Source organism: Vigna angularis, chromosome 2 (genome assembly GCF_016808095.1).
Source record: "Vigna angularis cultivar LongXiaoDou No.4 chromosome 2, ASM1680809v1, whole genome shotgun sequence".
In the NCBI taxonomy this organism is placed as follows: Eukaryota; Viridiplantae; Streptophyta; class Magnoliopsida; order Fabales; family Fabaceae; genus Vigna; species Vigna angularis.
Genome location: NC_068971.1, coordinates 46605019 through 46621726, shown reverse-complemented (window position 1 = coordinate 46621726; position 16708 = coordinate 46605019). Strand labels below are relative to the sequence as shown.

Genomic DNA, 16708 nt, shown 5'->3' with positions numbered 1-16708 from the left:
TATCTTTTAATTTATTGAAACATTTTTATCTATTATATCAATTAAATTCACTCACAAACTTTCACCAACTTTGTTTTTAATTCTATTTTCAGTTCTGAATCCTTTCAAATAAACATCACAAATTCTTTTCACTTAAACCAAAAAAAAAACATCAAAATAATTTAAAACGCCTCATTTTTAACAATAAAACAATACGTAAAATATTCAATTTTTATAAACTATTTCTAAACTATAATATCAAAATTCATCCCATAAATATTATTTAAATAAAATAATATTCAATTACTACAAAATCACTGCATACTAACGTTCATTGATATATGTTATATGCTATATCGGCATACTATTTTTAATACAAATAAAAATAAATCTAAAATCCATAATTCTAGAAAGAAAAAAATCGCATATTCATGTATATAATAATATTAAATACCTAATGCAACTATCAAACAAAACAATAAAACAACTAATCACAGCATATTCTTTAGGTATTGTCATAATTCCAAAATATGTAATCATCACATAATAAAACTCCAAAGCGATCAGGGTATAATAAATTTCCTCACAACTAAAAATATCACACCCAAATTTATCCATATGTTAATAATTATTAGACATCTAATTATCACCAAGTCCACAAAACCTTCTGCAGCCATTTCATAGGAATAAAGAAAAAAAAAACATCAATTCAACAGATGGTAAAAAAATCAATCATACGGTGATAAAATAAATCGTATTTTACCTTCCAATTACAACAATTATTTTAATATTTTCGTACTAATCTAAAATAATCATCATACAAACAGATAATAAACTCAATATAATTCTCTTTGAAACACATGATCCTACAACACCAAACAAAAACCAAATTATAAAAAAAAAAATGAAGACCTCTTATCAGGATTATTATTTTCACTCTAATTCTTGGGCTTGTACTAAATATGATCTGTGGTATGTATTGAAGTCTCCTTTTAAATTTAGTTGAAGAAAGAGGTTGTGCTACCTCAGCAGGAACTGATAGGTACGTACCATAAAAGTTTTTCATACCCCAATCCTGGTTGAACCCTGAAAGTGGAACATACAGAAGAAAAGATTGAAATGTGAATGGAAGTTGAGAGTGAGGAAGAATTGTATGTTAGTGGGAATTGTACAAAAGGAGAAGGCCATGAAATATGGGTGCAGTGCGTGTTTGAAAGCAATGTGTAGCAGTGATTGGTGACTATTGAGAAAGGATGGATGGGTGGAACTAACATTGTGTCCTTCAAATAACAGACACATAACCATAATGTATTCTCCCTCAGAGGTCACAGAGCTCAACTAAAAATCTTCCACTTTCGAATCATCGTCCTGAATTTGTGTGTATATACTGAGATCGCATATAAAGCACTATAAAATGTTCACTCAGTGGTGAGGTCTATCAGGCATCATAATTTGTTTTTTACCCAATTCAATTCGAGCATTGGTCAATAGTGATGTTTTGCACGTTAGTGTAGACAAGATCTAGCACCATCTATCATAATTTGGAGCCATCAACTGATTAATAGAAACGTAAGATTACTTGTGACCACCGTGTCAAGTCTTGCTCATCCACCAACTTTTCCATATTGCTCTTCTCTTCAGTGTTAACACTATGTTTATCATCTACTTTAAACAAAATAATAAAAGAAAAAATAAATGATTGGAAGTCGGTTTTATGAGATTGAGTTAGACTTAAAAACTCACTTTCTAATATGATATAAGAGTTATGGTTAGAGTCTATCCTACCGAGTTTTAAGTAGACATTTTTGTTTCCACTCGTTGTCAGGCCGTTATCGGATCACTTCATTAATTTCTACTCTCACGCACAAGATGTCTATACTTCGACGTGAAGAGAGAGTGTTGGAAGTCTCACATCGACTAGAGATATATCCAATTTATAATATATAAGTGAGGTGTAAACCTCATTTTACAAATTGGTTTTATGGATTGAGTTAGGCTTAAAGTCCACTCCTATCATAAATAAATAATTTTAATTTGATTTAAGGTACAAATGTCTACGTCTTAACTAGAAGGTATATTTATGTTTTGGTGTAAATTTACTTTAAAGAAAAAATAATGTTACTAGAAATCAAGTAAATAACATTTAAAAAGAAACGTTCACTTGATGCTAAAGTGTGCGATTCTAAGTAGCCATGTGGAGAACACGTGGTTGCCAAAATAGTAAATAATGTGTACCTCACATGTTTGCTAATAGAATGAGTTGATGGGCTACCTTGAATTTATTTTTTTCAATTTTAAGAATTTATGTATGAGTTTTCTACTTTCAATTACTGACAATTTCATAAATAAAAAGCAAGGCTTTACTTGATTTTTATATGTACCTATTAAACTATGTATGATCGAAATCCCAATGTTTTTTTTTTCTTACTTAAGGTATAAAATGCTAATGTATAGGGAAAATACAGTTAAAAAGCGTTTATTAATAAACACATTCGTGTGTATATATATATATTTTACTTTTTAAAAGAATTCATAAAAGAGTAAATATTTTCCACATCTTTAATAAATTTATTGGTTGACAATTTAATTTAAAGACAAAAGGATGATAAAATACTTTGAAGATCATGCTCTTTCTTCTAAATATTATACATGGGAGGTTCTGGTTGTCACCAGTGGGCCTGAGCATTTTGGTCCAACGGATCTGATTTCCATTAATTTAAAATAATTTAAATTTAATATTTTTAATTTGTATTCAGCACTCATTTAAGTTACGGAATTAATCAGATATGGATTGTTTAAGTTACGGATTAATTCGGTTGAATTATTCGGATTATATAAATTTATATTAAGTCAATTTCTTTTCAAGAAAAAATATATTTTAGAATAAATGAAATAAATATAGTTTTTTTATACACAATAAAATAGTATATAGTGAATCTTTAGCTAAAAAAAATAATACATATAATTTTAACAATGATTGTTATAATGGATTATAATTTTATATAATTTACTATTAAATTTTACCAAAAAAAAAGTATGATACTAAAAATTAAATTTAAAGTTTAAAATATATGTATGAATTTACGAATATAAAAATATAGATTCAGGTTGGATGAACATCAATACAATTTCAACTCGTTACATAATTATTTATTTTATTAAATTTTATTTATCTAATATATATATATATATATATATATATATATATAAGTAAGTCAATTTATAAGAAAAATAGTTTATAGTTGCTGAAAAAAGAAGTTGACATGAAAATGCATACAGTGAAAAGTCAAACAAATAATATTACATAAAAGTCGTTCTTTGAATGGTTGTAATTGAGATCGCACGTCTAATGAAATTAGAATAATTTTTTTACATATAAAATGATAAGGGTTTTATTTTTTGATTAGTTGTATACATATTTATTTTATTTTATTTTTTTTTATTTGAACCATCATAAAATTTAAAACTACATTTGCAAAATCAAAAAAATATTACAATTATTTTCGTGTTAAAATATTTAATAATACCAATTGCAATTATTTCCATTGTCAGGAACAGTTTTTTGTGATAAAGTATACTATAAAATGGAATGATTTTTCGTAGAGTGAGATGTTGAAATCACTTTATTAGTGCAATTAATTAACGAATTTACAATTCAAAACATTAGAAGAAACTAAACAAATTAAATAATTATATCAGAAGGCAACTTAAGTATAAATTTGCTGAACCTTTGAAAATGTCTAAACAAAACACAGCCAACAGCAGAAAAAATTAAGAAATTTAATGAGTTTAATTAGATGAAATAGAGTTTATAAAATTGTCCTGCTAAATTTTTTATCAATGAAAAATCGAACTTGAACTCACAGACAAGCAATTCTCTAAAACACAAGTTTAAAAATACTACTACAACATCCTTTTATTTACTCTTCTATTTTATTCTATTTACGTTGTATAATATGTGATGAAACATAGTATATGTGTTTAGAAGACCATCTAAATATATTTTTATTTAATTATTTATAAAGCAAAAAAAGTAAATTTTGTTGTGGCGAGATTGAACTGGTGGTTTGGTGAGAATATAATTAAGATATATATAGCAAATATAATATTTATAATCAGAAGGGAAGTAATTGGGAATTTCCAATAATGGATAGGTGGCCCACTAGGGGGTGAAATTAATTTCAGTGTGTTTGAATTGATAGGGAATGGGCTCTACATTCTAAAAAATATCTTAATTTTGTGAATATCGTCTTTTCCATAATTCCCAAATCTACGTTCAGAAGAATAATAAAAAATGAATGAAAATTAAAAGAGTACTGTTTTGTTATTACAAGCACCCCTTTCTCTCTCACCAAAAAGTCTCTTCCTCAAACTCAAACTCAAACTCAAACCTACCCACTTTCTCTCCCATAAGAGACCAAAGAGAGAGGACTATATAGTGTTAAACCCTCAACTCCCAACAATTCATAACAAGGGTTTGGTTATTCCACTGCAACTGGAGTAGGCATCCAAAGGGATCGCATTGATCCAAAATTCAACCTTTCATATTCTCTCTTTTCGGATCATGCTATCCCTTTGGATTTCTCCTTCACTGGCTTCTGTAACGACACCTCAAACACAATCGCACAATTCATTTATGTAAGTATATATTCTTTTCCATGCTTTCTTTCTTCAAATATATCATCTTCTTTTTCAATTCTTCAAATATTCTTTTATCTATACTATTTTCTAAAAACAGGTCTTTGATTGCCTTAATTGTTTCACGTTTCTTGAATCTGTATTCCTTTTCTGAAAGGAGCCACCGGATCCGACCCTTGAGGTAATTAGTTTTCCAAGGCTTTTATATCCTTATCGGTTCGTTTCTTCATACAGTAGTTGCTTTATATTTTAGCCATGTATTGTTTTACATGAATGTTAGTAATATGTCAGTTTTTGTGTGAAAGTGTCGTATACACATACTCAGTACATGAATATATTTCAGAGTGAGGTCACTCTCCGAAGCCAGACATATTATACGCTTAAAAGTTAAAAAATTACAACCTAAGTTAGCTTTTATAGATGAAGTACACACGGGGAGACCCTTTTGCAGTTTTTGCGTTAAGATTAACAACCATTGGATGTTTCTGTCATTCACCTTTGAGTATAGAGCAGTGTGGAATTGAGAAAAATATTCTGGATGATATCTTTATGTAAGAACTCTTCATTGTTATTACTTTGAGATCCTTTAAGGGCTTTTATTATTGTTAGAATAAGAGAAAGAAAATTGTAATTTATGTTATCTGCACATGCGCATATTCTGGCTTTAAGAATTAGAGGGTGCCACTGTTAGAAAAATAGAAATCATGATTAAGTACAATAACAAAGTGGGAGCAAGCTATTTAGCAATCAGTACTACGAATAAAACAGTACCAAATGATTGATGGGAAGGAAATGATTCTGTGTATTTTCGCTTGGTAAAATTCATATCTACCCCATTTTGGAAGCTTTTGATGATTACATGTATCCAACAAATTGATTTCTTTCACCTTTTGATAAAGTGACTTTCTTTTGGTTTTCAACGAAATCAAATCTTTTCTGTATATATTACACCTAACTTGAGGTTTTCTGGTCACAGTTAGTTGTGTTTGTGTTGAGATGAAAATGTTGGAATTAAGCAACGCAGTGGTGGCCCTGAGCTGCGTCAATTATACTCCAAAAACTCTTGCTTTTATGGACTTTAAATTAGAATCCAAGGCATTAGAAGTCAATTACACTTGTAACTTTGGGCCTCACATCTCGTGTTCAAAGTTCAAACCGTCACTGATACATGTGCTGAGACAAGTTAATTAAGAATTAAAAGTGAAAAAGTCTTGCAAACGTTGTTTATTTTTTATTTTTTTTGCCTTTTTCCTATTCTTGGCACATGTACCCAACATTCTAGCATAAACCCACCTATTCTTCATTATCCCTTTAATCACATGCCTCCATCCTTCTCTCCTCTCTTTCTATCTTTTTTGTATACTTTTTCCATTTCTGTCAAAATAATTAGTCGTTGAATCTCTATCAGTTTCCCTGAAATGGCAAAAGCTTTTCAGAATAATAATATAGTAATGTAGGTAAAGGCTACAATGAAGGGTTTTGCCACTTGTTTCATGAACCATTATCCCATATAGTTTATTTTAATATTCAATCCTATTTACTCAATTTGCGTATCACCTTAAATGTACTCATTTGCTGATTTTAACTATTTCAAAGACTTAAAAGAGGCTCGAGTGGGGCCTCCTTCGACTTGGATCTATGCAGCTATATCAGCACCTTTATATGGTTTATTTGTGAGCTAAAATGTAATAATATATATAATATTCTTGGTTGAGCATAATGATAAAGGGATCATTATCATTATGTTTTAAAATGCAATAACTATAATTATTTATTCAATATAAACCAAAGTTGAATAGAGCCTCTAATGTTGTTCGAACTGTTTTCTTGGTACCACTTCCTCTCTTTCTTAATTAATCGTGGCATGTGGCTGTTTATGGCCTTCAACCAACTGGTATGAGTTCAAAAAATGGAACTGTTCAAGGAAGCATATTATTCAGTATTTGTGTTTTTCATTATTACCTCTTATGTTTTCATACATTTCAATGGACCTAATTAACTATTCCACTATTTTTAGTATTTATTGATTTTTTTAAAATTTTCTGAAGTTCAAATTAAAAACAAAATTAACATTATGAATTGAAGTAACAAATTTTCATTACATGTTGATCTGTAAAATTATACAAATGACAAATGTAAACAATATGCAATAATAATTTAAATTGAGAAGTAAATAATTTTAAAAATTAAATAAAAAATAAAGTTGATTAATACTCAAAATATAACTCGTCTAAATGAAATGGCTTTTTCAAATAAAAAAATGTACACAAATTTTAAAAAATAAATAAAAGTACTAAAAAAATCTAAAATTGTAACTATATAAAAATATATTTTTGCTTAAAAATATATATATTTTTATATATAATGAAACTTTTGTAGATATATCTGTGTATCTCAGTTTACATTTTATCAACTAGTTTATCAAACACCTCTATAATAAAATAGCCTATTAGCTTAAAATTTACGTTGTAAAAGTTGGTGTATAAACTACCAACTAACTTATCAATTGCTTTCACCAGATATAGACTCGTAATCAATAATTAGATGTTTAATACATCGATATTCAAATAAGGCATCCTTATGACATAACAGCAAACCATTTGATAAAGGGAAACATTAATTAGAATAACACGCTTGTCACATTTATTTAACTTAACTTTTTATCTGTTGAATTTTTCTTTTATTAAAGAAATTAGTTGAATTTTGTTTTTCTTTCCAAAAGAATTAATTTAAATTTTTATAATGATGTACAACGCATTAACGGAACACTTATAACCTTAATAAGATATTAAATAATATAAAAATCAAGATCAAACCACTTGATATCTTAGTAAATTTGATCTTGGACTTCAATGTGATGTACAGATTAAGAACCACTTATTAACTTGACGTTGGATTACAATATAAAATGTAAAAATCAAGATCGCGCCACATATTTTCTTAGTAAAATTTGAAGCTAGACTTTGTTATATTATACATATAAAAGACCACGGACATTATTACCTTGATAAATTAGATGTTAGACTTCGATGTGATATACAAATCAAAGATCAGGTCATTTATAAGCTAAATAAATTTGATTTTAAATTTTAGTATGTTATACAAATGTACCTTATCAAGCATAAATTTTAAAACATTAGTACAAAGAGAAAATTAAAATTTACAATACATACACACACATAAATAACACAAAATATATTGAAAAAACTACTATTAATTAAATATCAATATATATATATATATATATATATATATATATATATATATTGTAAAACTCATACCATATTAAAATACTAAGAAACAACCAAAATATATGAATTTTTTTTTTGTTTTGAATATTATTATTTACCCACCTATTGTAGGATTGATAGACAAGAATCAGTTATAATATAGTAACTAGTTTATAATAAAATTTATTTAACTAACACTAGTTTAATATATATATATATATATATATATATATATATATATATAAATAAATAAATTTTAAATTTAAATTTAACATAATAAAATTATCATTATAAATTAGAAAATACTAAAATATTTACTTCATTAACCATTATTATTTATGAATGCTAGTTAATTGTGCACGTTGGGATTCTGAGAATGAGTATTCAGATGCTATATTCTCAACATTTCACAAACAAAGTCTAAAACACGATTACATGATTAAAATAAAAGCAACTTATTTCTTCTATAAATAAAAAATTAACTAAATTTAAATAATCATGTTAAAAATACTAATATGGTAAGAAGACTTAATCGTGAACTGCTTTCAAACTTATGTGAATTATTTCTTCTACTTTAAAAGGTTTTATGTTTTTTCTTTGAAGATGGATGAGAGCACTTTAATATATATATATATATATATATATATATATATATATATATATAATTTTTGTAAGATTTATCATATTAAGTAAATAGAAATTTTACTTAAAGACAAAAATAATTTTTTTAATGAAACTACAAGTATAATTTCATATACAATATTATATGTTATGGGCTTTTAATCTTTATACAAAAGAAGGATGTTATAAATTATGTTTTAATGCATCTCACCTTCTGAGAACATCTTGAACGTGAACGACCTTGGAAAGTTCAGTAATTGTAAACTAATTTCAAATGTAGCAGTTGCAGCTCCTAACGATGATCCAATTTGAAATCACGGTCACACAAAAACGTGGTCTCCAAAGTGTGGCAGTTTCACGAAGATCGTGGGAGAGGCTTACGGAAGATTTTGAAAATTCTCCGTCATTAAAGCACGTTGAATTGTCGAGTGTCGATAGTCTCGCGTTCCACATCAGATGCAAAGGATCCGTTGCCATTTCCAAACGTTGTCTTCAATGCAAGAGCTTCTACTAGTCCGAGTTCTTCCAGAATCCGACAAAGATGTCCGAATGATCAAGGAGGAATATGCGGAGTTTATTCGACAATCGAGCTAGAAGATTAGGCGCAGTTTGACCTATGAAGAGTTGCATTGTGTCAACGGACAATCTGACGCGTTGAGAGTTCATTGGACAAGGCTTTCTCGATTAGACATGGTGGAGTGAATATTGAGCGTGACAAAGAGCCCTTTTTTCCGACGGACGAAGTCCCAGTGACGGTGACAGTGATGGAGATTGGAGTTTCTCAAGAACAACTTTGAAGATGAAGGTGCGAGTAGAGTTCAGAGTTGCTGATGAAACTCTGAAAATGCTAATCTTTTTGTTGTATTTAATTATAGTATTTAAAATACAGTGTAATTTATTTTGGATGGTAGGATTTCTTGCAATATGTAGATTTCATTGTTTGATAATTGAAAAAAAAAAACACACTAAAATAGTACAATAATTTAAACACAATCTGTTTTTATATACTTGTACAACGTTGGAAATTAAACTTTAGAGGAGAAATTTTGTCACCCTAATGTGGCTACCTAACTTCACCTGAGTTAATCGAGCTTCAATGAACATGAGTAGTGTTGGACAAAATCAATTAAAACTCAAAGGTGGGAACAAGAGCTGTTCTAGAAGGTAGAACACATGTGTGTGGTCTTTCCTTAAATTATAGAGGTGCATATGTAGTTCAAAGGTGTAATGAAATGACATTGAATTGAAATTGTACGCAAGGATGGGTCCAGGTTGAGGTGAAGATTTTTGGGCATAAAGAGTGTAAAGATTGTCTTCAAATATGAAATGTGTAGTTCAAATGTCTCCCTCTTGGACTACACAAACTTTATATAGAAGACATAAGCTGCCAAAAGAAAAATAGACCATGTTTCTTTCATGAAATTAGGGGGGGAAACAATAGAGTATATTTAAGAAACTATTTCCTAGAATTTTTGTTGTACACCATCCTTCCTACAATAATTGTCGGTTGAAGTTGTATTCATCATACGTTGTGAAAAAATTAGACTAATCTAAAAACCTCTTTGCTTTGTTCCTCTTGAGGAAGGTTTGACTATGTGTAGGACACACATTTGGGCCCCAAAAGCCCTTGACCTGTCTCCTAATTCAAACTCCTTTCCTCAATTTCTTCTCATTCATTAGTATTATTGTTCTTTGTAAGAAGTTGGTGCCACAAATTGAGGATCTAAGGCTTTGATTTCTTGATTTCTTGATTTCTTTTCCTTGTGAGTGGGATCAGTTGATTGAGATGTGTGAATTCATATGTATTACTTAACTATAAATCTTCATCTCCTTTATTTTTCACCCTTATGGGTAAATTTTAAAAGTAAATGTAAGTCTAGGTAGCGCAAGACAGCAGCAACACTGTTGGTTTTGTTCATTCACGGTCGACCATAATAATTGCATGGATAACAACAAAAGTTGTTTTTGCCATTATCACACAGTAACATATGAATTGCCTGTTACTGTGCTAAACGTATGGATGACTCTTAACCTTAAATCATGCATGGATCAATTCTCACGTTAACATGGAAGAAAATAACTTTTCATATCTTTATCTTCATACTCACTTTCCTTTCCCTTTTTTTTTCTTTTAAGTTATGTTTCTTTTTAAATATAAGTTTGGAAGAGTAAATTTAAATGAATGTAAAAGAAAAGAAGAGTAAAAGTGAATTTTTTTTAGATTAAAGGAAATAAATAAAAAGAAATTTATGAAAGTTTCAGTGATTGATGTGATGAATGATAGATTAAAAGTAATATTTTAATTGATAAAACTAAATGACTATCATTTATTTTTTTCTTTAAAATTAATTAAAAATAAAATATAATTAGTTTAAATTAAGTTAAAATTATTTATTATTATTATTATTATTATTATTATTTATGATTTTCTAATTAATATTATTATTATTTTATAAATTCATTTTCATTATATTTACTAATTTATTACTATTATTGAAAATACTGTTTATAACTCATTTCAGGTATGCTTGACTGCAAACCATTTCCTACTCTTGTTGATCCTTCGGTTAAGCTTCACATAGATGAAGGAAATATTATTTCAAACCCTTCTGCATATCCACGTCTGGTTGGAATATTATTTGTTGCGGATGTGAGGGGTTGTGCTGGTCCTACGTCTCCACGTTACTCTCTGCTCGTATTTCGTACGTCTGATCCTCTGTACTCACTCTTCGATTATCTTCTTAGTCCGCTGGTGGGAGACCTGCAAAAGATTCTCCGCAAAGTCAGTTAAGAGCTATGGCGTTTTTCTCAGACAGTAGTAAATGTGTAGTAAATGCAACCTATCTACCACTCACCATGGATCTGTATTTATAGTTTTCACTATGGGCTTGGGATTAGTGAAAAGTTAATCACGGCCCAATTCAGCCCAATAGCTTTTAACCCCTACTTACCTTAAGCTAAGTTGATTAGTAACGCGGCCGGCCGTCCTCGCGGGTCTTATCCTCATGACCGGCCGGCTTCGGGCGAGTCTTGATTATGGGCACATGGGCGTCCGCCCTACCATGCCTACCTTTCCCAGCAGTAAGTGATTATGGGCATATGGGCGTCCGCCCTACCGTGCCTAACCCTTCCCAATAGTAAGTAGAAGGGTAGTTTCCTGGGTCCCATACGGTGATGTGGGTGGCCGATCCGTTTGGTGGTCCAATGACGTGGACGTCCTTCCGTACGGCGTCTGGTCCCTGCTGGTACATTATTGTATTTGACAAATACTAGGATTGATACCATGTAAGTGTTTGATTAAATGTCCGAAAGAAAATTTCTCATTATGCTTAAAGAGAATTAATACGTCACAAGATGATGAAAGCTTGAATACAAAGGAACTCAAGTAAGGACCAAATACACGTTTACACACATTAACAAAACGTCCAACAGACTGATTGATTAAAAATACAACAGAAAACGGAAGAATATATCTAGGATGATATATTTGTATAGACATAATCTTTCAGGAAAAAAAAAGTAATCATTTATATTATAACCAACCCTCCAAAAGTATAATATCAAGATGCATAAAAACACGAGTAAGAAAATAAAATAAGATTATATGTTAAGGCTAAAGAAAAAAAAGTCAAAGATATGATTAATTGACATTAACTTGATAAGGTTATGTTAAATTTGGATCTGGAAAACAATTGCACATAGAAAAAAATTAGTTCCACCTTATAACGTGTTGAGAAAACGTTATTTCTGATTCATTTGACAAATTATTAATAATTTGTAAGAAAATTATCTCACTCAAATATTTAAAATTTGATTTCAAATAAACTAATTTGAGGATTTTATTTTATTGTCGGTAAAGATGAAGTTATAATCCAAGAAAGAAATAAGAAAAGTAACTGGAAACGAATAATTTCTTAATTTACTATAGTAGACAACATGTTAGCCATACGAAAATATTTTTTTAAAAGGGAAACAAACTCACCAAAGTACAAACTAAATAAAAACACATAAAAAAATTTAATGTAGTTTAATACTTGAAGACCTACCTTTATAAATAGTTAACAAATTTAACATGTAATTTTTTTTACAATAACTGCAAACATTCATTAAATTTCTTTTTTTGAACAAAACTACCAAACTTTCTTATGCAATGTTGTGAATAAAAGTGTAAACTACAAAACTTTTTGAACAAAACATTCATACAATTTTTTTTTTGAACAAAACTACAAAACTTTCTTAATGACACATAACTACTTAAGCTTCCTATATACTCAAGATAGTTAGCGAGTGTGATAAACACTACATTATTCTTTACTTTTTCTTTTAACATTGCATAGTTCCGGTTAAATATTGTGAATTGGTCATTATTTTTTGTTAAATTTTAGAAGTTAGATTGATACTATTTTTAATTTAAAATTTTAAAATAATCGATGTTAAATTTTTTCATATATATATATATATATATATATATATATATATATATATATATATATATATATATATATATATATATATATATATATATATATATATATATATATATGAGACTTAAACTTACTTTCCAACACTTTAGGTGATCATTAACGTGAGACTTTACTTATTTTTTCATATAACTTACGTAGGTTTCGTTGGTGAGCCTCAAGTACAATTATGTTAACGAGGATAACCCTAAGATCATTAGTAAAATAGATCATCCAATTTCCGGAATGAAATATACAAGATGTAGAATTTGGTTAAAGTAACAGTGCAGCATATATATAAAATGGTACATCAACTCACTTTTTGTTGGATAAAGAGGTGCCATAATCAAGTTAACTTCAACATATTTTTATTAGCCAAATTCAGCAACATAATTGGTCTGTTCGAACAATGAATCTCAATCCTTAAACGAATACGAAAAATTGATAATATATTTGGCTTTGAACATTGAGCTTGGAATCCATTTAGAACAATAAACCCCAACGAGAAAACCACTACCCTTAAGTTATGGAGTAAAAAATAAATGTTTCTGCTTCTATCAATAATCCTAAAGACAGAAACGCATTGAATATTTTAGTCATGAAGTTATTGAATTTGTTCTGCCAAATGGACAATGAGAAATGGAGAAATTAAGATCTTGTTTCCTTTTACAAATTTGTGGATTTTTTTTTCCAGTACGGTGGCCTCTCCTATGAATAAAATTAACTACATAGAGAGAAGTTCATGGAAGCTTCTCTCTCTTTAGTCTATGTTTAACGGCTAAGGGTAATTATGAATTTTATTTTCAAATCCATTTAGAGGAGTAAAGGTCTTGAATGAATTAAACTGAACCTTGCAAATGTCTTGCTAACCAGTTAGATAAGAAAGCATAGAAGATTTTTGCATATAATTGCATATACAGCCATTCTGTATATATATATATATATATAAAATTGATTTTTGCATCTTCCTCGTACAAGCTATGGTTATGAATTGAATAAGAAAATTTATTATTTGCAGCTGTACCCACGATGAACAGTCCGTATAACTGTGAGTTGGAGATTTTGTAAACCAAAATCCCTCATTTTAGGGAGTTTGAACAGGGGAGTTGCAGAAAGCTTTAAGCAATAAATAAGAAGAAGAATGCATGTATCAGTAGGTAAAGCAGAAATTTAGATGGAATAGACTGTAATGGAACAGTGAAATTGAGTGAAAACAGTGGCTTCCCTGTGCATAGAGGAATATGAAAGTAATGAAAATCCATAGATGAGCTGTGGAGTGTGGAGGCAGCATACATAGGTGCAGCAACTAATGCGCCCCAGTGTGGGGGCAGAACAAAACAATGAATGCCGCTACGGATTCACTATTTAATGAGTGGTGTCGCAAATAAAAACACGTTAACATGGACCGTCAAATTGATTGCATAAAGGTAATGAGAGGGTTACGGTGATGATAGTAGTAACTATGCCAATGCTCCTCATGCTGTGCTCTGTCCTGCATCAGGTAACTATGCCGCTGCCACTCTCAACTTGGGAGGACGGCCATTTACAATCTATTATATTGCAACAATATTTACTAAAAATATTTTTGAATTTGGAATTTTTTTTTTAAGTTTTGGAAAATAAAATTTATTTTACATGAGATGTTTTGGAGAGTATTTTATAAATTTGAAATTATCTTTCAATAACATTTAATTTGAAAAATATTAAAAATAAAAAATGTAACGATTTTTATTATATTTTTGAAGTAGGACTTTTACGGGGGTGCAGAAAGAAAATAGGAAAGTGAAGCAAGAAGCACCAAAAGCTTGGGCGTGACGCTTAAGCCTCGTTGCAATGGGCCCAACTCCAAACATTGTCCAATCATGATGAGCCCACATTCATTATTTCTAACTCGTCTCACAACCTGGACCCAAACATAAAAAAACCCCTCTCAGTAAAGAAATATAATTGCAATTTCGGTAAAACTTTCATCGTAAATTGAATTGAATAAAATCATTATCAGTTTAAAAGATGGAAAAGGGTATTCTTTAAGACCAAAATAGGTGTGGTTTTTAATTTTTCTGATACTATATATCAATAATAGAACAAATCAGAAAATGAAACTAAGAAAAGAAAGGGTGGATTGAGCGGTGGAGACGTTGGCAGCAAAGAAGCAGCAGTTTTGAGCTGTGGAAACCAAAAACAGAAACATGCGTTGAAGAATAAAGATTGAAGGGAGAGAAGGAAAACAGAGAGAGAATCATTGTCCCATCCAAAAAAACGTAGCGGCATGGTTGCATTCTCCCTCTTCATCTTCTGTTCCTTAATTCTCCTCGTCCAGCCGTCTTTTTCCTCCACGCAGTCCCCCAATCTCGATCCTGACAGCATCGACCTCTTCGGCGACGCCCACGTTGTCACCAACAACGACGCCGCCCCCCACGTGCGCCTCACCAACCCCTCCCTTTCTTCCTCCGGTCTCCTCCGCGTCCCCGAGCCCCTCGTCTTCGTAGACGCCACTACCAACCTCTCCACCGAATTCTCCTTCTCCATCACCGGCAATGGTGACGGCGTCCTGTTTATCCTCACCGCCGCTTCCGGCAACGGTTCGGATACCGTCGCTGTTGAGTTCGTCACGTCCAAGGATGAAAATGTAGGAGACCCCAACTCGAGCCACGTTGGCATCGATGTCGGAAGCCACATGTCCCTGGCTGTTGCGAATGCTTCCGATGTGCGTCTGGTTCTCAATAATGGGGAAAAGTGGAATGCTTGGGTTGATTACGAAAGTGGGCCTAAGGTGATGGAAGTTAGGTTAAGCAAATGGGGTGAACAAAAGCCTTCTGATCCCATCGTTTCTCATAAGATTGACTTTTCTAAAATGTGGGGTGGGAATTCTGTGTTCGCGGGTATAACTTCTTCCAACGCTGGGCATTCGCTGCAGGTTGTGAGTATCTATTCGTGGAAGCTTACATTGAAGAAAGTTTCAAATGGGTTGCATTCTCTTCCTGTGGATCCGCATGGTTTATCTGAGGATGAGCATAGGAGAGTTTGTCCTTTGACGATTCTTGCTGGGGTGATTTTTGGAACTGGGTGTCTTGCGTTGGTGACGTTTGTGGTGCTGTTTATGTGGGTGATTTTCTTCCAAAAGGGTGCGGAGGAGTCTCTTGCGAGAATCCCCGATCACCCTTCGGATATCAGGTATGAAAGAATTGATGTAGCTGTTGACAAGAATGCGCAGGATGATGAGAGTTAGAGAATAGGTGATGACGATCATGTTTGTAACTTTTGCCGTCATTGTGTTGCGTATTTATGTCACCTGAAGGATACTATTATAGGAGAGATTGTGATACTGTAAATTTGTTTGTAACAATATGTAAAGTATGTTGGCTCCCTGCTTGGGAACCACTTTGATTTTAACTTTGTAACATGATTATTGGCAGCTTATTGCAGCTGCAGCTTTGATATACCATATATTTATTCTGTTTGTTTACTTCTTCATTGTGTGTTTGTTTCGAGCTAAATTTCATTGAGATTTAACAGATAGGTTTGAGATTTTATAGCAACAGAAACTAATAAATAATCCGTTTGTGATCCTTTTCCCTGTTATTGATATTTATGTATGTATGCGTGCGGTGAAGAGGATGTAGTGTTTCCTAATTAAATTGAAGGGGGTGTGATATCCTCCAAAAAGATTGAAAAAAGGGATGCAGTCTCAGAATAACTAGAAAACTGAAAATGATTGAAGCGCCAGCGCCCTTGTTTAACGCCTGAACGTGATTTTCAGTTTTCTGCTTATTCTGAGAT

General features: G+C 30.9%; 2 protein-coding genes across 3 annotated transcripts; both read left to right on the top strand.

The window, feature by feature from the left end:
* The first annotated feature begins 4319 nt into the window (after nt 1-4319).
* LOC108328727 (uncharacterized) lies at nt 4320-5932 on the top strand. 2 transcript variants are annotated; one of them, XR_001832139.2, is made up of 3 exons: nt 4320-4617; nt 4718-4798; nt 5594-5932. XR_001832139.2 is itself a non-coding variant. In XM_017562621.2 (3 exons), exons 1-3 carry the CDS (start codon nt 4544-4546, stop codon nt 5139-5141), a joined length of 336 nt encoding a protein of 111 aa, XP_017418110.1. In that variant the 5' UTR covers nt 4320-4543; the 3' UTR covers nt 5142-5254. The 2 variants fall into 2 exon arrangements, 1 of the variants encoding a protein (XP_017418110.1); XM_017562621.2 differs by lacking the exon at nt 5594-5932 and adding an exon at nt 4961-5254.
* Nucleotides 5933-15010: 9078 nt separating this feature from the next.
* On the top strand, nt 15011-16394 carry LOC108328015 (L-type lectin-domain containing receptor kinase VIII.2). Its single transcript, XM_017561782.2, has one exon. It carries the CDS (start codon nt 15198-15200, stop codon nt 16155-16157), a length of 960 nt encoding a protein of 319 aa, XP_017417271.1. The 5' UTR covers nt 15011-15197; the 3' UTR covers nt 16158-16394.
* The last annotated feature ends 314 nt before the right edge of the window (nt 16395-16708 follow it).